General features: G+C 53.0%; 2 protein-coding genes across 5 annotated transcripts in view; both read left to right on the top strand.

Moving 5' to 3' along the window:
- The window catches only part of LOC122382513 (plexin-A2-like), a 115,776-nt gene extending 105,166 nt beyond the window's left edge, over positions 1–10,610 (top strand). For 3 of the 4 annotated variants that reach the window (XM_043367921.1, XM_043367924.1, XM_043367923.1), the window contains 16 exons: positions 411–905; positions 1,229–1,357; positions 1,729–1,860; positions 2,191–2,367; positions 3,168–3,254; positions 3,690–3,852; positions 4,175–4,442; positions 4,805–4,945; positions 5,297–5,510; positions 5,766–5,955; positions 6,268–6,557; positions 6,915–7,186; positions 7,547–7,689; positions 7,982–8,127; positions 8,535–8,675; positions 9,161–10,610. In XM_043367921.1, coding sequence (XP_043223856.1) covers positions 411–905; positions 1,229–1,357; positions 1,729–1,860; positions 2,191–2,367; positions 3,168–3,254; positions 3,690–3,852; positions 4,175–4,442; positions 4,805–4,945; positions 5,297–5,510; positions 5,766–5,955; positions 6,268–6,557; positions 6,915–7,186; positions 7,547–7,689; positions 7,982–8,127; positions 8,535–8,675; positions 9,161–9,196 — 3,024 coding nt within the window. In that variant the 3' untranslated portion in view covers positions 9,197–10,610. The remainder of the gene's footprint in view (positions 1–410; positions 906–1,228; positions 1,358–1,728; positions 1,861–2,190; positions 2,368–3,167; positions 3,255–3,689; positions 3,853–4,174; positions 4,443–4,804; positions 4,946–5,296; positions 5,511–5,765; positions 5,956–6,267; positions 6,558–6,914; positions 7,187–7,546; positions 7,690–7,981; positions 8,128–8,534; positions 8,676–9,160) is intronic. The other variant, XM_043367922.1, reaches the window with a different exon arrangement.
- An 823-nt stretch (positions 10,611–11,433) lies between these two features.
- On the top strand, positions 11,434–13,127 carry LOC122382512. Its single transcript, XM_043367920.1, has 3 exons — positions 11,434–12,110; positions 12,385–12,564; positions 12,923–13,127. The coding sequence occupies exons 1-3, from the start codon at positions 11,958–11,960 to the stop codon at positions 13,001–13,003; spliced, it is 414 nt and encodes a 137-aa protein (XP_043223855.1). The 5' UTR covers positions 11,434–11,957; the 3' UTR covers positions 13,004–13,127.
- The last annotated feature ends 7,270 nt before the right edge of the window (positions 13,128–20,397 follow it).

The following is a 20,397-nucleotide window of genomic DNA, read 5'->3' as shown; positions in this document are numbered from 1 at the left end:
GGGGTTCGGAGGGATGGGGTGGAAGTGATTGTGTTAGTACGTGACATGTGGGCTTGCAGAGTTAGGAAGGGTGGTACTGTGCAAGTGGTCCAGTTGACGATCTTGGCTGAAGCTATATTAGGATGACATATTTTCTTTTGGCCGTGGATGATGTGCGACTCACAGCCGTGCCTGCCGTTTGTTTCCTGTACGTTGGTGAAATTGGGGCTACTCAACACTGTTGGCTATGTATAACAGTGCTCTCTAGAATGGCACTATGTGCCTGCATTACATGCTGGATGGGGAGATGTGTGCAAAAGTTACGATGCACACGGCACTTACGTTTTTACCTCTCATTTTCCCTCCACAGTACCGCAGCGCGTCGGTGGTGGTCCGTGTGGTGGGTGTGACCTCCCTCCCCCCTCTTACAGTACCGCAGCGCGCCAGTGGTAGTCCGTGTGGCCAGTTTCCGCGCCCAGTCGGCCGACAGCTACGAGTTCGTCGACCCACGCATCTCTCGTATCGAGCCGACGCGCGGCCCGCGCTCCGGCGGCACCCACCTGCGCATCATCGGTGACCACATGGACGCCGGCTCGCGGGTGCGCGCCCAGCTGGGAGATCTGCCGTGCGAGGTGCGCGAGCGGGCCGCCACGTACGCGGTGTGTGTGACGGCGGCGGCGCCGCGGCCCGGCCCGCAGCCGCTCAGCATGACGTTCGACAGGACGCGCCGCCACCTGGCCGAGCCCAGCTACCGGTACGAGGAGGATCCGCGCGTGCTGGAGGTCAGCAGCGGCCCGAACCCGCAGGACAAGGTGCCCAAGGGCGTGCCGTCCGGCGGCGTCATCATCACGGTGCGCGGCGAGAACCTGCTGGTGGTGCAGCGGCCGCGGCTGGCCGTCCAGTACGCCGGAGACGAGTTCGTCAGCGTGAGTAGACGGGCTGTGGTGGGCTGGAGGGGTGGACAGCCTGGGGTGGGTGAAGGTTTGGGATGGGAAAAACAGGGTAGTCAGATTGGTGATTCATGGGAAAATGGGATGGATTGTAACCTCTAGGCATGTTGAACAAAATTTTTCTTCCACCTGTTTGGAAAAAAATCGTGATAAGAATCTTTGAATTGATGCTTGCAGTGTTACTGTCCCCATGTCCCCATAAAGTTGTGATAATCGGTGTCTGTTTCTGGTGCAGCAGCCATGTCGGGTGTTGGTTGATGGACGCCCTTTGACACCCCTAACCGGCGTTTCTCGTACAGCAGCCGTGTCGTGTGCTGGGCGACGAGCTGATGGAGTGCCGCTCGCCAGCCATCCCCAGCCACCCGCGGCCGCAGCAGATTCCCGCCCAGCGGCCCGAGAACCTCCACTACGGCTTTATCATGGACGACGTGAGTGACGCCCTGTGATGTGTGGGGCGGGGAGGGGAGGATGAGGGACTGGGAGGGCTACACAGTTCGGCTGCCTCTTATAGGCGTGAGGATATTTTGGCTAGTGTTTGCAAGTTTTGGCTGTCGCAAGTATGAAATGCTTCACACTAGACTGGTTTTCTCCGAGGATACTACCCTGTCGGAAGTTGGGGTCCACTTTTCGCGACTCCAATCAAATACTTGTGTTTGCACTATCTTTTCTTCAATGAACCATCGGCGCCCATCTGGATAGAGGCCACCTCTATTTTTGGCAGTGTTATCCATGCGATTGTCCCGGCCGCTGTGTACCTCTGTGTTCCCTCGGTGACTGACGCTCCTCCCTCCCTCCCCAGGTGCGCTCGGTGAGGAACCTCTCTGCGGCGAGCGGCGTGCGCCGATTCCAGCTCTACCCGGACCCCGTGTACAGTCCGTTCGAGGACGAGGACGGCGTCAAATACTACAAGAGCGACTACCTCACCATCAACGTGAGTGGACGCGGACGGCTGGGCCCAGCTTCAGGTGCAGGGCAGGCGCTGATCGGGTGAAGGACGCGTATGGAAACGATTGGAGTCTTTCACTGAAGTTGTGTTTCTTTTCTCACTGTTTTATTGGATCGTTTTATGTCCCTTTATTTTCGTGTGTGGGATGTATCAATTCCGAACTAATCACGCATGACTGATGGATGAGTGAATGGTTTTGGTCATCCGCTTGACAATGTTCGTTAGACCCGGACAGTCTTACTAAGTTATTCTGTCGACAGACTCAAACAACTTCAAACCATTTGACTGATATGCCGCCCCTCCCATTTCCCGCAGGGCCGGAACCTGAACCTGGCTTGCCGTGACTCTGACGTCACAGTCCGGATCGGCACCGAGTTCTGCAACGTGACGTCACTCTCGCTCAATCAGCTGACGTGCAAGCCGCCCAAGAAGGCTCCTCTAGCCATTGGCGCCGACGGCCAGCCGACGGACGAGGAGCTGCCGCAAGTTATAGTACGTATTGCGGCCGATAGATGACAGGCACCGCGTGCCGTACGGGCCATAGTTCATAGTTCTGTCACGTCCTTGTTCTACATTGTTTCGATCGTGCCATAAATTTTAGTGATTATTTATCGTTAGCCTTGTCCAATTATCCGGTTATAATTTGTGTTGAAAATCGGTCGGCGGAAGTGTAAAGTGCCGGTGTGTCGTTACCGCTGAGTTCTGGGCCGGGTCGGTAAATCGATGGAAACTGCCATTGGCCGGTAGGTGGGTGGTGTTTGATTCTATATTCACTGGACTGTACCACATCGTGTCGTGCTTTAGCTAACTGCTGTGTAAATAGCAATCGATGGTGGATGTGCCTTTGATCCGTCTGTTTCCATCCTCAGGGCGTGCCTATCCTCTCCTTTGCTCATCGATTCCTCTTCCGCGCTGGACGACCACCGAAAACCGGTGAGGGCAGCTCCTATGGGAGTGAGCCACACCGGGGTGACCGTCAGCATGCACTGGTGGCCTGTCTCGGCACGGAATGAGCCAAGGTGGTGCAACACCTGGTAGGCCTCCTTAGCTCATTGTCTCTCCTAATCATCGTGTCTCGTCGCCCTCAATTCTGAAATGATCCTGTTAAACCGTAAGCGTCTAATCGAACATGGTTGCCATAAGGAAAAACATAGGATATGTGTACTTTTGGAGGCATCAACTTGCTGTTGGCAGTAACAGTTCTCTGTTGTTGCGTATTCCTGTATCTCGTGTACCCCATATCTCCGTCCTGTGGTACCGTCTGTCTAATTCTGTGTTCTATGCCTCTTCAGGTGAGCATCGGTAGTCGCCTCAACTACACGATCGGACGGCTGTCGTACGCGGGCCTGAACCCCGGCGGAGGCACGCTGCCACAGCCGGTAAGGGGCGGGAACGCGGGTCGTGCGGCCGGTCACAGTCGCAATGGGCAGAGACGCGCATGTTGTGTGGTGTAGTGTAGGATAGTGGACTGCGCCCACAGCCGCTAGCCTGCAGGGGGCACTGACGTCCGGGTGGATGAGGCGGCACAGGGTTGTCTGGCTGGTTCTGCCACTGTTTTGTGGTGAAGGATGTATGGAGGCTGCCTTCTTGACGTTTGTTTCATGTCGCATCAGTAAAGCGATGTCTTGTGTGGTTGACAATGCTTGCTTTGTCAACACTTTGGTAGTTGGACTGCCTGTTATTCTCACTTTTAAAACTGTCAAGCCAATGCAAGAGCACCATCCGTTCACCCGCTCGCCGGCGTTCATATCGCCGTCTCCCCCGAATGTCATCTCCTCTCAGTCTCACCAACCCATTTCCCTGACCTCCCGCAGGTGATAATCGGCGTGGCGGTGGCAGCCTTTCTACTGGTACTCGCCGTCATCGCTATCCTCATTGCCTACAAACGCAAGTCGTCAGAGTCATCCCGCGTGCTGAAGAACATGCAAGAGCAGATGGATGTTCTCGAGCTCAGGGTGGCCGCGGAGTGCAAGGAAGGTGCGTGAATGATGATGTTTTGCGTCTAACCTGCCTTGAGGAGTAGTGGGCTGCAAGTTTTGTGTGGCGTATGGTGTTGGTGGATAGATTCCTCCGTGTATCGATAAAAAAGGAATATGAGAGCTACGATTTCGCTATATTTTCTTCCCGCATTCTTATCATGCATGATTAGTTTTAGGGATAAAAAACGGCTAATGAAAACAGCTATTGCTCGATTGGATAAGCCGCTTTCTGGGAAGACGACGCCAGTTGTAAAGCGTTACTCGATCCTCCCTGGCGTATTCTCGTGTTCTATCCGTCTAACTGTTCTCGTGTTTCGCAGCGTTCGCGGAGCTGCAGACGGAGATGACGGACCTGACCTCGGACATCACCGGCATCGGCATCCCGTTCCTCGAGTATCGCGCCTACTGCATGAAGATCCTGTTCCCCAGTCAGGAGGACCACCCGGTACTGCAGTGGGCCAACCGACCCGACCTACAGCGCCGAGAGAAGGGGCTGCGGCTGTTTGGACAGCTCATCATCAACAAGACCTTCCTGCTGCTCTTCATACGTACCCTGGAGAGCAACCGATACTTCAGCATGAGGGACAGGTGGGTGTACCGAGAGGACTGCGTTCCTCTCACTCGGTGAACGGTGAACTAGGCAGCAGGTAGTGACTTTCCGGTGTTATTGCGACGACCCGTGTCTTGCATCCTACATTTCATAGACCTGGATCTGTGCTCCTTGGACGCCGTCAGCTAACACGCTGTCTGCTAACAATATTGCCATGTCAGGGAAAACACTATCACTGTGTGTGCTACTCAGAGTGAACTTGGCCTCACGCCATTAATCTCCAGGATTATCAAAATGCCTGTTTCCCTTGTGATTAGGGACGTGGCCTCCCTGATCACGACTGCTATTCCGTTCCTCTGGCCTGTACCTACCGCCGCCTAACGCTGACCGCCTCCCTCAGGGTAAACGTGGCGTCCCTAATAATGGTGACACTCCAGTGTCGAATGGAATACTCCACCGACATCCTGAAGACGCTGCTCAACGAGCTGATCGAAAAATGCACCGAGGGCAACGGGTCGCACCCCAAACTGCTGCTTAGAAGGTATGTATCGAGGGAATGGGTATAAAAACTCGAGCACCTAACCGCTCCTTAGGGGCTATCTGGCACGCCTAGAGGGGATATAGGCATTCATGTCTCGTGTAGTTTGCATATGGGGTGAAGTACGTATTGCAATCTTGGCGGGGCAATCACGGATATTAGTTTCTCCGGTCAGGGCTGCCTAGTGTCATTCGTTTTGAGTTCCTAGCTCGATGATCATATATGAGCATTGTGTGATCGTGAATTTTACAATCAAACTATTTTACTACCCAATCCCTCCCCGCTCCAACTCATGCACACCGTACCCACCTGATTCGCTCCGCCCGCTGACCGCCCTCCCTCCGGCGCCGCCAGGACCGAGTCGGTGGCCGAGAAGATGCTCTCCGCCTGGTTCACCTTCCTGCTGTACAAGTTCCTGCGCGAGTGCGCCGGTGAGCCGCTGTACCTGCTGTACCGCGCCATCAAGCAGCAGGTGGACAAGGGCCCGGTGGACGCCGTGACCAGCGAGGCGCGCTACTCGCTCTCCGAGGAGAAACTCATCCGACAACAGATCGACTTCACATACATGGTGAGGGAGGCGGGGGAGAGGCGTGGAAGTGGGTTTGGTGGGGAGAGGGAGCCAAGTGAAGGCGTGAAGTCCTTTGTGAACGGAGTGATTCATCAGGGGCTAGACATTTAATAGGAGATAAACACTTTTATATTTTGCCTGGACATCAATAGCTGCGGTTGCGCATATTTTGTTTCAGAGACTGAAAAGATCAGCTGAGAGCAATAGATGTCTCTGGCCTCTGTGACCAGACCATTCCTCCCCGTACTATTCCAGACGGTGTACGTCTCGATGCCGACACAGACCGTCTACGTGTCCGGTTTGGACCCGCACCAGGACAACGTGGACATCCCTGTGCGTGTCCTCAACACGGACACCATCAGTCAGACCAAGGAGAAGAGCCTCGACTCCATCTACCGCTCCACGCCCTTCTCCATGAGGCCGCGGAAGGAGGACCTCGACCTCGGTAAGAGACAGTCGCGAGGGGGTAAGGCAAACATAGATGGCAGGATGGTGGTGTGTGTTAGAGGGAGACAGTGGGCTAGGTGTGTGAGGGAGAGGGGAGTCTGGACGTTTGTAAGGAGTAGGGTTGTTGAAAATAGCGTTGAGAGCTTGGATCATCCATATCGAACTGGCTCATTAATCGACTCTGTTCGCTCTAAGCTGGGGTACATTGGTCTCCCGTTGCCCACTTACGCAGTCACCTACGATGATTATCTGATGACGCTTCACCATGTAATTAAGTAAGTACTAACCCACTCTATGCTCGTTCGTGCAGAGTGGCGGACGGGCAACTCTGGCCGTCTGATTCTCTACGACGAGGACTCCACCACCAAACTGGAGAGCGGCTGGAAGAAACTCAACACACTGTCACACTACCGCGTGCCCGACGGCGCGCTGCTCACCCTGGTGCCCAAACAGAGCTCCCTGTACAACATCAGCATCCTGTCTGAGAAGTCGGACAAGTCGCACAAGTACGAGACGCTGAATCAGGCAAAGTACGGCGGCGCGCAGAGTCCGCCCCTCAGCCGGGCCATGAGCCCCACCAACCACGAGAGCGGCATCAAGGTTAGTCATCGTGGACGCTGGGTGGTATTCTGGGTCAGGTAGGGGTGGGAGCGGTGGGAGCGTGAGTCATCATCATTCCTTTATTAGGATGTTTTGTGGTTTGCAGAAAACATTCAGGGTGATTTGTAGGATGGCTGTGCGTGCGTCTTATGTTGGGTAGTGGTGATAAAGTTTATGTGTTCCCAAATGTATTGGCCGCTTATGTGCCCAAAAGAGTCGTTAAACAACGATTCCTCATTCCCGCACGGCCGATGTCCAGTGCAACTTCTCACTCGCATTCATCGTCTTGGTGTGGCCGTTCACCTTTTCCCATCTGTAACCCATGTGAGTCACTGACTACCTCGCCCCTCTCCACAGGTGTGGCACCTGGTGCGACACTCCGAGTCGGAGCAGCGCGACGGCGAGCGCAGCAACAAGATGGTCTCGGAGATCTACCTGACGCGTCTGCTGGCCACCAAGGGCACTCTGCAGAAGTTTATGGACGATCTGTTCGAGACCATCTTCAGCACGGCGCACCGCGGCTCGGCCCTCCCGCTGGCCATCAAGTACATGTTTGACTTTCTGGACGACCAGGCGCTGCTGTACGGCATCACCGACCCGGACACGGTGCACACGTGGAAAAGTAACAGGTGAGTGAGGATGGAAGGAAGGGAAGGGGAACTGAACTCGGTAGCGGACGAACGGGACGACAGAGGGACGCGGGAAGAGAGGACAGCACGGCAGGGGACGATGGTAGAGCGTGAGGGTTACGGAAGAAAGACATGGGGAGAGAAGTAGAGAGTTAAAATGAGCGAGACGGTCCAAAGTCATAGGACGTCTTGAACGGCTCTATCGGCAGTAATTCATCGCATGTATGCTCAATTGTTCAATAGAAATGTTCCTATAATTAAATTTCCTGAGCCGGCTGATCACCGTGAATTCTTGCGGCGGCTGCCTGTGGCTGCCTGTGAGAAGGTGGTACTGACATGTTTCCTTTCGTCCGTTCGCAGCTTGCCACTGCGGTTCTGGGTGAACCTCATCAAAAACCCCAATTTTGTGTTCGACATCCACAAGTCCAACATCGTCGACTCGTGTCTGTCGGTGGTGGCACAGACCTTCATGGACTCGTGCTCTACCACAGACAACAAGCTCGGTGCGTATCGCTGCCCTAGCACCCGAGTCGTCTTGCTTACACCAACCTCAGCTGTATTGTAGGTGGTCAGTCCAGTCAGTCGTCACGCTTCGACCGGTGCCTACCCGAGGGGCTGTCTTAGCGTGCTGAGTTTCACCTGAAGGCATCAGCTATCGTTGTGCTCCAATGATACTCCGGACGATGTTTACAGTTTGGATTAATTTGAGGTGTGTTACAGGACTTCACATGTCCGGGTCACAACTCACATTTGTTGCAACTTGCATTTTACATTCGTTTTTCTCTCTCCTCGCAGGCAAGGACTCGCCGTCGAGCAAGCTGCTGTACGCCAAGGACATCCCCATCTACAAGGAGTGGGTGACCAAGTACTACGACGACATCAAGAGGATGCCGGCCATCTCGGACCAGGACATGAACGCCATGCTGGCAGAGGAGAGCAGGGTAAGTCAAAGTCGGGCTAGTTATCTGAGAATCTACTGCGCTCTGGGGTTTGGGATTGTTTGTCTTTTCGAAGAAGACGCCAGTACAACATATTGTTTTATGATGGACAGCAGTTAAGGGGTTGATTATGCTTCGTTCGGGTTCTGCTCAGATTCTGTTAAGATGGTTTTTGTGGCCTCAGTAAAAAGAACGTCGGCAGTATTTACTCTTAGCCTCACCCTTGAAGACTTGCATCCAGCCTTCTATCTCTTATACATTGCGACTTCCGTTTGATCTTTCTTTATCTCTCATGTTTTTTTCCTGTTTTCCCTAAAATTTCCATTTATCTGCTAATTTTCCTCTACCTTTCTCTTTCTCTCCTCCCACAATTCCCCCATCTCTAACCGTCCCCGCCCCTGTCCCCTCAGCTGCACCAGCAGGAGTTCAACACCAACTGCGCGCTGCACGAGCTGTACGTGTACGCGGACAAGTACAGCGGCCAGCTGATGGCCAACCTCGAGGAGGACGAGTTCTCCAGTCGACAGCGGCTCGCGCTCAAACTCGAGCAGGTCAGTGCGTGGGCTGAGTCTGGGGCGCGGCTGGCGTAGGAGACGATAGCATAGTAGTTGCTGAGGACTGAAATTCTCTCAGTCCTCATCAGTCTCATCAGTATCAGTCATCACAGTCGTTACAGTTATGTGCTCCGCGTTGTTGCGGGCAGGATAGATTATTTTACAGTAGCCAGGTTTGTTAACGGACGTAGCTTACCCAGGTTCTGAGATGTACGTTTTCCGAGAAAGCTGTGTAATCAATACCTAGTTGAAGGGTATAGGACAAAGTGTCCCGTTTCGTTTGTCAGTTACCAGCTCGTTACAGACTGTTAATGAGTCGGTTTCTGAGAATGTGCCGCAGCGTTGGACGTCACTGCCTTCACCGCTCCGTCGTGCCGTCCATTAGCGCTCGGCTCCCGTCACCGGGTTCTAGGTAGCAGCGCTAACCCTTTTCTCACAGCTCGTCAACCTCTGTCTAACAGCGCCCTCCCTGCCGTTCACAGGTGCACAAGATAATGGCCGGCGAGCCGGACCCCTGACAGTTACAGTCCGGCGTTCTCGAGTGGACCGGTTGGAACGGCGAGTGGCAGTAGACGGCCGGTCCGCTCGGCCGGCCGGCACTGGGCGGTCGACGGCCTCTGAGAGCGCCACAAAACCAACGCTGGTCACAACGCCGGGTCACAGCGCGGGGTACAGCGCTGGGACATCGCGACAAACCAGATGGGCCGAATGACGGGCCTTGGGAGCGCTGACTGGTTTGAGGATGGACGACGAGCCGCTGGGAGGGACGACACCTCTATGGATGGATAGATTGGCACGCCGGGGACCTGAGACGGGATCTAGACGGGCGCGTCTGTCTGCTGGTTCGCCCGGCTGCCACCGCCGCGTCCCGCCCCACTCAGTGAGCCGCCGTGCCCACTCCGCCCGTCGGTTCCCGCCACTCCGTGTGTATGTGTGTACATGTGAACTGTATCTGACCCCAAGCGACTACGTGAGTGTGTCTTCACAATCAAAACGGGCGCCGAAGACTGGTGAAGTATGGGCGACGGCCGGGGCTGCCGCGTCTCCGCCAATTGTGATACTTATTCTGAATATCAAATGGTGTTTTCTATGGCGTGTATGTGCGCGGCCGTGGCGTGTCTCCGTGTCGCGTGCGCAGCCGCCCGCCGCTGGTCCCGCCTGCCCGCCTCTGTTGTCGCCACTCTCCGACTGTCTTTGTTGCTCAATGGGGCCATCTTCCAGGGGCGCCGCGCCGCCCGGGTGTGTGTGTCTGTGTGCGGGACATGCGTCTGTACATAGACGGCCGAATAGCTTACAGCCCATCGTGTCACAAACCGAGCAGCAATATGTCTCCGCACCGCGGCCGCTCCGTCTGCAGCCGTCGACTCGCTCGCCCAGAAGCTGATATTGTGTTCATATTCATTTTTTCACGGTAGCGCTATTCGCAACGAACTCGCTGTATTCCATTGTGCGGGCGGTGGGCAGGGATCATTTGTACTGAGCCGTGTTGGTCGAGGCTGGACGGCGGCCGGCGCTGTCTCCCCGGCTCTGACTGCAGGGAGCGGTGTATTGGACGGCGGTACGGCCGAACTGTCCCCCTGCCGGTCGCCGTCGGCACAGCAGCCCCTGTGTGTGTGCGTGTGTGTGTGGCGGCAGCCGCCTGTTTTAGCGGCCGCCCCCCCCCCCTCAATGTCCTACTCTCTGACACCGGACCGGGCCTCGGCCGGTGTACCGGGTCGCGGCGCCCGCCGGCTGGCCGCCTTTTACCGGATCTAGTCTCAGCCGATCGGCGACGCTCGAGGCCGGCGGCGACCGCGCCACGGCCGACAGCAGCACAACGGGCAGGCGCGCCGGGCGCCGGCCGTTCATTGTTATCTTATGTATGTACGTGTTTGTATTTGTATTTGTGTACATCGCGCTCATTGCGTAAATACATTTTTCAATGAAGGTGTAGAAGGTGGTGTTGATGGTTGTGGAGGGATGTGAGAGAGCTTGAGTCGAGTGACACGTGACGTGATCGGTAGATGGGCAGGCAGTCGAGGAACATTTGTTATTTCGCTGTAACGTTCTCAGCAATGAAAGGCAGTGATTATTTCATATTTACATCGCAGGTCCCAGAAAGGGCCGCAGATTGTTGCGCTGAGTCCGGCCTGAGCTGCCGAATCGCGCACGTGTATGAACCCACCGGTCATTTGCTTTGCTTCAACAAAGTGTGTCCTGTCCACTGATTTCACCGTATGCCAACACTGGGCCTCGCCTGTCACGTCGCTGTGTGGGTGGATCCCAGCGCTGGAGATGACGTTTGACCACTGCTTTCCGCTGACACCTCTCGGCCCGCTGTGTGTGCACAAAGCAGGTGTACACGACGGTTAAATATTGGTCAGGGACCAACAGAGTCGGGAGGGGCCACTTCAGCTGTGAGAGGAGGCTATCGGTTCGGCATGTGGCGAGTATTGGGTCGACAGGTTTAGGTCAGCCCAGGGGGAGATAATACAGCGGACGAGGTACATGTTGCAGTGTGCTGTCCCCTGAGTAAGTCTGGATGGGCCATGTCGAGCTGATGGGTCGGTCTGAAGGGGAGAGTACCCGACAGACTGGGTCACTCTGTAGGGCCACTGGGTCACCGTCCAGCCACCTCCGGCAGGGAGAGAGAGCCACCGCACGTCAGTTTGTTGAGTGGGCGGCTTCTCGGCGTCTGACCGCTACCGGTGGGTGTTCGGGCCGGTAGTGGTGGGTGACCCACAGCAGAGGTGGCAGTGCAGCTCTCTGCAGTTCGGCTGGACACAGGCGGTCAGTGGCTGGTGGAGGTGCGACACGGGAGGACCGAAGGATCAGAGTCTCCAAAGGTGGACAGTGTGACCGGATCTTCAGAGGCGGATAGTGGGTCCGGTGTCTCCAGCAGGCGGACCAAGGAGGACTGAGGGACTACGACCGAGGACTCGACTCTCCAGTGGACAGACCGGTGAGGACCGAGTGACCTGAGCCTCCGTGGGAGGGACCCAGGTGGACCAAGGGACCTCACTCGCCAGTGGACGAAGTGAGGAGCCAGACTCGACAGTGCCAACAGTGACTAGCCCAAGACTGCAGGAGGAAAACTGTTCTGACTGAAGTAGCCAGGCTGTCCAGACTGCACCAGACAGACCAGTCTGTGGCAGACTCAGACACTGATCAGCACACGGTGGCTATAAGAGACAGCGAGGCTCCAATCTGCAGAAGTGCTGCTGCTACGGACTTCATTGAGATTCGGCTTGCCAAGTGTCTTATCCAGCATCTCAGTGATCGCCTGGCAAATATCCCACAATGGCAGTCACCGACCGGAGGCGAGCTTTTCTCCAGCTTCTGCTGCTCCTGCTGCTGCTGGCGACGCTACTGCCATCTACCGACGCCCTGTTCAACTTCGGCGTCGACCTGTACCCTGACTTCAAAGGCCCGGCGCCGTTCAAAGGAGGACCCGTGAGTGATTGACGATGTTCAATGTCCTAAGCATGGTTATTGTTGAGTAAAATGAAATGTGTAGGTACTTTGTTAGTGCAGTTTCAGCTGATGTCGCCTTCTTTAGGAGGTCATTTGCGAAACGTGCTGAATTGATTTAATATGGCCTGTTCTTGGCAGTCTTGTCTTCTCCTTGTTCAACTAAGCTGTCGGCTTTTAACCCTTCCCCCCTGAGTTGTGGATCCGCAGCCCGCTTATCTCAGCTGGCTGAGCCCTGTGTCTGTTCAATCGGCAGCTGTTGACGCCGCTGGCGCTGACAATCTTCGCCTGCGCAGTTCTCGCTGGTCAGTACGGTTTTCTTCCGATACGAATTTCGGACGCTGTCGCGGCACTGCGTCGGTATCGACAGAGGACGCGGCTTAGACGACTGAGGCGACATCTGTATCCGGAGGAGCCCCTAGACATCACCATACGAGTAAGTTCAACTTCACTGCCGCGCGTCGTGGTGTGCATTTAGAACGGTTCTCTGCCAAAGTGCTACTGATCTGCTACATCAGTAGCACTTTGGCAGAGAACCGTTATGTGGTAACTGGTAACACCTTTGTAATCTCACATGGGAAGCAGCCACAGAAATTACGCCTTATCTCATGACTGCTTATGGCGCACTGTGCTATACCATAATAGTGTAATAAAGTAATAAATGCCATATTGTTATTTATTACACTATGCTATACCTATCTTCCCATTCGATAACGTGACGTGTTTGCGATTACGTTCCTTTTGTCGAGTGTTAAACCCGACCTGACCTGACCTGACCATACCGATGCCTTCAGGCACTGCAGCTCCTGGACGAGGCCATTCAGCTGTACAGCAGGACTCCGTACAACAGACAACTCCGTTCGACACGGGAGTGAGCCGCTAATGTAGGCGGCGGGTTTATTGTTTGCTAGTGTGTGAAAGATCGGGTATTGCGCGCCCGGTCCAGGCCCAGCTGCTCTAGGGGTTACTGGATCATAACGGCGCGTTGCATGTATTGATATTACCTGTAAGCATATTATATCATTGTTCAATGTTCATTGTTCATTGTCATATATTGCACGAACTCTTAGATTACGAGTACATGAGCACGTTTGAAAACGTCGTGTTTGACTTGCTTCTTACCCTTCGCCGAGTCTATCGGTTTTCTGCATACCGGCCGAAAGGGGTGGGTGGAATTCCCCCTTCTCGCCGTTTCGCCACTCGCCCTCGCCCTGGCAGGGGGGGTCGATGCGACACCCCCCCCCCTAAGGTTTGAAGGCGGAAAAACGGTGGCGCGCAGCGCCGCCAAATTTGGCACAGCCTATGGGGAACCTTTTTACATATGACCTGATAATTTCAGGTCCGGGTGACCTTGGGTCAGGTCACCAGGTCAGAAAAACCGGTACAAGGTCATGGTCAGATTTCGATTTTCTTTTTGCACCTGTCCAACTCACAGTTTTGGACTGATTTCCTTCAAACTTGCAGGATGTGCTAAGTTCGTCGAGTTGTATAACATATAGTTCGGGTTTTTTGAGGTCACTGACCTGAGGTCAGTTAGAGGTCATTACGTCGTAATGTTAAGCCTATGGGAAAATACTAAATTCGGAAAATACTGGAGATATCCGCTTCATTCTATCACTTTTGTGCTTTGAAACCACAGTACTTAACAGCAGGTCACTTGGTGCTTCTTTGTTTGGTGTACAGCCCTCTGCTCACTGCGTGGTAGGTATACGTTACACACAGCAATATCGACCTACGTTCTTACTTAACCCTCGCCGGACCTATTGGTTTTCTACATACGCGCCGGCCGAGGGGGGGGGGGCGGGTACGACCCCCCCCTCGCCGTTTCGCCCCTGGTGGAGGTAGCGCGTCGCGGAAAAAACGAGCGTGTGCGCCGTTACGAGACGCAGAGATTGGTACCCGATTTTAAGGTCCTAGGTCAACCGGTGACCTCTGAGGTCAGGTCAAGTGCCCCAGGGTACGGTTCAGTTTTTGGTGAATAACTTCGCAAAAAACGGCCGCAGAGCCGCGATTTTGGCAGCATCGTGTTCGCCTCGCTCAGGCGCGTCGAATGATATACTTTTTGTCCGGGTCAGGTCAACTTGGGGTGTTGACCTCAGGTCAAGGTCAGGTCAGCACCCCCAGGTCACGAAGTTGGTCGAAAGGGGTCATGTCGCATATCATTCGATTCGGCAGGTCTTCCTGAGTCCATTGGTGGCCTTCTTGACTCGCTAGCTCAATTTGATCAAGAGTTATTGACGAAACACTAATATGACCTTGATGACGTCATAAATGACGTCACGCAAGGTCAACATTGCAAAAGTGACGCATCTAACCTTGCAAGGAGTGCATCAAATCACGATTCTGTGTGCTTGAGATAGTTGGAGATCGTTCCCGGCGCCAGAATAGCAGTTTGAATTTTTCCCCATTGACTTATAATGGTGAGGTCACGAAAATGTCCTGACCTCATATGACCTTTAGGAAAAATCCGAGATATACAAGTTGTGATACTCATAATGGATACTAGATCCTGCAAGTTTCATTTCCCTGTGACATCTCCTCTGGCAGTGAGGGCGTTGCGAAGTTGCGACATCTGAAGACCGTGCAGAGGTTCACTTATGACGTCATAGGTCAGTGACCTGACCTGACCCAAAAATGCGGTTGGTGTCAAAAGATGCAGCTTGGATCAAAGGTCAGGTATGCCAAGTTTCAGCTTTCTATCGCCAGCGTGTTCGGAGCTATCTCGAAAAAACCCTATGGGGGGGCGGCACCCGCCCCCCCCCCCTCGGCCGGCGAGGGTTAAAGCGACGAAGATGCATAATGATACTCTGGAAATGTCCACAACTTTTTGCACCCGTCCTAAAAGTGGCACGTTTGAAAACTCCGTATATTTCCAGATATCAGGGAAAATGTTAATTTTCAGCTATTTGCTCTGCCCCGAATCAGATTAAGCCTGACTGCGCCACTTCCAATGGGAAAGTCCAAATTGAGCCTGGCGAGGGGAGGTCGGAGTTTTACGCACGCTGCCCAGACACGCACGTTTGTTGTGATAGCTCGCACTCATGGGTGGAGAACCTGCCCCGGCCACCCCGGCCGTGGCCGGGGTAACTTTCAGCCTACCCCGGCGCGGCCGGGGTAACTTTTCTATTCTTGTAAATCCTAAAAGCTGTCTCCATACGAGAAAAGAAAACTCACGCTCTTCGAATGTTGACTTCCATGGGCGTAATATTGCAAATCAGGTAGGTAGGTATTTACCATTTACTTAACTTGCCATAATCTCCAACCCTAAGACCCGCGTGTGGTCGCCAATGCCAAGATTGCTCTCACATCCTGTTCAGTTTCGAAATTTTGGCGCGCCTTCGGCGCACTTTTTCAAAACTACTGTTTGACCTCATTGCCTTCAACTGACCTGCCACCAACCGCAACCACACCCGTTTATGAGCGTACCCGTCAGGGTGCTCATAAACACCGAGCGGCCATCATGCTTCGAACTCGGACTGTTGTAACCGGGCCGCGTGCTCTCGCCACGCGGAATCCAACGCTCTAGCAACTGAGCTACGAGACCGGGACCGGTCGAGACCGGGACTGGATCGACTCCCTGTTTGTATTATAAGAGCCGTCCAACATTGAAAAAGGCTACGCCCGTGGATGTCAGTGACCTATTTTAGTGCTTTGCTAATTGCTTGGTTCGATCTGTCAATTTCTCTGTAAAGCTTCTACTATGGTGAGTTGTCTTTTTGTAGCTATTTTGAGACACAATAAAACGGTGCGAGCGACTTTAGCGAGTGTCATTTGAGCGAACGTCATTTGAGCGAACCACTTTCAGCGAATGGCAATTCAGCGATTATCAAGTTCGTCGATTATCAAATATAGCGATTATCAATTTTAGCGAAGGCTGTGTTTCAGCGACATCTATTTCGTCGACTACAATTTGAGCGACTGTCAGTTCAGCGAAACATTTCATCGTCCTGTAACGGTGGATTTTTTTCTTTTGCGAGCGTATCCGTACGAATGTTTCCGGAATTTCTCATGGTTATCCGGAACTGGATGGCGGATGTCGCGCGTTCAAAGGTCAGACATTAAGCTCCAAATTTAATGCTACATTTGTCCAAAATTCCAACGGTTCAATTTCACCCCCCCCCCCTTCCCCACCCTGCTCTTTGTCAATAATGGTGACCGAACGTTTGTTCAGAGATCAATATTGCTTGTGCTTTTTTTTTCTCGCGACATTGCCCCGCTTGAATTTGGATCAGTTCCCCATGTTGTAAAATTTGTTCTTGCCCCAAGCACCGTACGAATTTCCAGATATTTGGGTGAGATCCCTGAAACATAGACTGGATTCTCCTGTGCCATCTCTCTAGTTTATTATTGGTCCTTGGCATTCCTTCCGTCGCGCTATAAGGTATCTCACATTCCACATTCTCAATTCAAATTTTGCATAGGCGCGGGAGCCGGGGGGGCAGTGGGGGCAGCTTGCCCCCCCCCCCCCAACTCTGGGGCCGTGGGGGCGGTGCCCCCACAGCTTTGAGACGGAATACCACATTTTTTTGCAAATGTTTTCTTTTTTTGTTGAAAAAGCCGAGGGGTGAAAAATAAGTGGCCTAAAACCGGTGAGAAAACTAGATTTGGGGGTACCCTAGGTTAATATCTATTATGGTGTGCCCCCCAGTCGGAAAGTAGTTCCCGCGCCCCTCATTTTGCCCGCCTCCTTCCCCTCCCATGCACCCGTTGTTGGTCGTCCGATGTACATATGTGTCTTCAAAATTCAAATGATGCGTAAAGAGGTGCAATAATTGCCGAACAATAAAAAGCTGAAAACGCAACATTTAGGTACTCAAAATGGCATATGGTTTGGTTTGGGTTCGGTGTGAAATTGGAAGTTTAAGTAAAAAGAAATAATAATTTAAAAGGAAATTGCCTTTTCGATCATTCCAAAAATTTTATGAATAATACGGTGTCGGATACAACGCTCATCCTTGAGCAAACACAGCATCCTATTCCATGCGTCAGAATAGGGGTTTGATGATGACCGTTGAGAACAACGTGAGTATATCGTCTTCCCGCGACTATCGGTCGCCGGCCGGGGTAACTTTTTCAAACATTCTCCACCCATGCTCGCACTGCCTGGGTAGAGGCTATTCACTACGGCTGATAGGGGAGGGGAGCCCTCGGGTATCCAGCGGTAGGTCAAAGTTCACAGAAACTGGCCGCCGAGGCACTATGATGGTCACCTGAGCTGCGGACCACAGCTGGACTTCGGACCTCTCCCCATCCCCTACCCCAGTCGACCCGAGACGGGTCACGGCGTGCCCTCGGGGTCGACAGGGTGTGTGGGGCGCCGGCGGTACGGCCAGCGGTTGGTGTTTTTGGGGTGGTGTCTGCGGATTATGAGCGAACGGGCGAAGCAAAGCATTTTCACTAAAACGGAAAAAAAATCTTAGTATGAGCGGCCCGACCTGTAACGATTTTGAGAGCAGGGCTGCGGAGTCGGAGTCGGAGTCGGAGTCGGAGTCGGTCGGAGTCGACGGTTGTGACCGGAGTCGGAGTCGGAGTCGGAGTCGATTTTAGAAACCCGAGCCGGAGTCGGAGTCGGAGTCACCGAAAATCTGTCGACTCCGCAGCCCTGCTAGGTCTGCGGAGTCGGAGTCGGGAGTTGGAGTCGGTCGGAGTCGACAATTCTGCCCGGAGTCGGAGTCGGAGTCGGAGCTGGTTTTTGAAAGCCGGAGTCGGAGTCGGAGTCGGAGTCGCCGAAAATCCATCGACTCCGCAGCCCTGTTTGAGAGGTTTATATAAAAGCAATCACTGGGCTGATTGACCTGCGGTCTGTTTTTTTTTTTTTGCTGGGCAGCCTTATATCCCTTCTACGCCGTAATTAACTTCTATTGACAGGGCTGCGGAGTCGATGAATTTTTTAGGACTGACTCCGACTCCGGCTCCGCAGACCTGGCAGGGCCGAGGAGGCGGCAGATTTTCGGTGACTCCGACTCCGGTCTCGGTTTCCAAAATCGACTCCGACTCCGACTGCGACTCCGGTCACAGCTGTCGACTCCAACAGATTCCGACTTTGGCTTCGACTCCCACTCCGACTCCGCAGCCTTGTATATTTATAAATCTAAAGGCGTCTGTCGTGGCACGTGCATTGTGAAAAGTTAAGGGTGCTCAAATTATTTTCCTTAAGTATAGCGTTTTCGAAAGACCTATAGTAAAGGTCTTTCAAAAGGATATAGATTATAAGATATCTTACCAGCGCTGGGGAAAGGGGGTTGGGGGGTTGGACGTATCCTGCGTTTTTCGCAGATATTAAGTAAAAAAAAAGAAAGAAAAAAAACGGCAGCGCAGAGCAAAACCGTTTTCGGCACACCTCTTAATGCAGGTTTCCCGCACATGCTGTGAAAGTTTGAAGCCCATGCCTCTCAAGGTCAGGTCACCAGGTAGGTCACGTAAAGTGACCTCGCCTCAGAAAAAAATTAAAATGCTCGTCATAGCCACATTGACTGAACGATCGTCTTGAAACTTTGAGCGATTGATAAGAGCGATGTGCATTAAATGTTAATTTCGTAATTTTGATATCGCTGAGCTAAGTTCAGGACAATCTGCGACCTCTCTATTTTGGGTCAGTTGGAGAAAATTGAAATACGTATTACAAGACAAACGGTATTCTAAACACTAGCAAATATCATGACACCAGTAAACTTGACACACTGAATAAGACAATAGCACCTGCACATGGGAACCTTACTTATGTCCCCGAGGTCATCGCAGGTCATGAAAGGTCCCCGGCGGTTTTTGCCTTTGATTAGAGCGATGACAACATCTTCGATGTGCTTAGGTCGACGATGCGCATTGACTGATACGCAACATGACCTCTTCCGGACAGGTCATGACCTTGAACTTGTTCGTTCCTTGCTTGAGTCAAAAGTGTTTAAAGGTCTATCGAACGCGCTTTTCTACGGCACTGCATCAATATTGGTTCATTTAAGTTATGCGCCGGTGTTTCAGAAAATGTTTAAATATGCACCACTTTACCTTTGTTGACATCTGGTGACCTAACCGTTAACCTGACCTATAAACTGATCGAATTATTTTCGTCTTGATTTTGAACGTTGTTTGAAATGTCGCTTACCGTGTGTTGCTACGTGGCCCATAGACTGAGTTAAACCTCGCCCGTATTGTTGTTTAGCCAGCCACGAACGTATAGGGGGAGGGGGGGTTCGTTGGATACCCCTTGCCGTTTGGCCTCTGATGGACTTAGAGCTTCGCGGACAAAAACGAGCGTGTTGTTGGTGACGAGAGGAAACAAAAAATGTCTATTTTTAAGGTCCTAGATCATAAGTTGACCTTCCAGGTCAGGTCAATGACCCAAAAATCGGAACAATGGAAACTGTTAGAACGTCGTAAAGTGTGGCTGCTAGGTTTTTTCGGGGTGCTAATCACAAATATCATGTTAGGTTTGATCAAATATGATGTCTTCACGCATTTAGGCCAGGTCGGGTCAGGTCAGGTCAGGTCAACCAGTAGGTTCTTGCCGGGTATCTATAGTTGGTGTCAACTGCCACTCACAGCTCCGCAACATGTTACAAAGGCACCAAAACTGCTTCTTAAATGTTCAAATGGATGCTAAATTCTAAATGAGCTCCAAAAACTGTCCTAGACACGTGTAAAACTCGAAAATTGAATCAAGGTCACCGAAGTTCAATGACCTAACCTGAGTTTCACGGGACCTTGACACCAACCTTGACACCAACCTGTAACAATCCTGAAAATGGCTAAATCATTCCTAGTCCCTGTGCTTTAGAACGGCCTGGTCGGGTCGCGCCAGACTGTCTGGGTCGGCTTCTGGCCGAGACATAGCTTCGGGCTATTGACCCGAGTGACCCCGGCCCGCGTCCACCTCCCTGCCCCACCGTGCCGGCCGACTGACCCGCCGACTGGTTTAGCCTCTGCGCTGGTCACCGACTCATGCCTGTTTACGCACCCTACTCGCGCTACAATTCCGTAGTAAGCGGCTGTCAGATGAGCTCATTGAAGGCATAGCAAGGACGGTTCTAGGAGGGGGGCAAAAAAACTTAGTCTCAGGACGGAAAATACAGACTTCTGTGTATTGTAGCCACACGGAGAGGTGGGTCTAGTCAACAAGGGGTTCAAACAAAGTCGTGTGATATTGCGCGTCCCTCCGTTAGGACTTCCGCGCACTCGGTAGCAGAGCCTTTGAGATATTGGCCGGTTTCGCTGAAGCAAGTATAACCTACCACGCAGTGAGCAGAGGGCTGTACTTATCCATGGGTCAGGT

The sequence above is a fragment of the Amphibalanus amphitrite genome, unplaced genomic scaffold (assembly GCF_019059575.1).
Source record: "Amphibalanus amphitrite isolate SeventyFive unplaced genomic scaffold, NRLGWU_Aamphi_draft 000141F_arrow, whole genome shotgun sequence".
NCBI lineage: Eukaryota > Metazoa > Arthropoda > Thecostraca > Balanomorpha > Balanidae > Amphibalanus > Amphibalanus amphitrite.
This window is presented reverse-complemented; position numbering and strand designations above follow the sequence as displayed.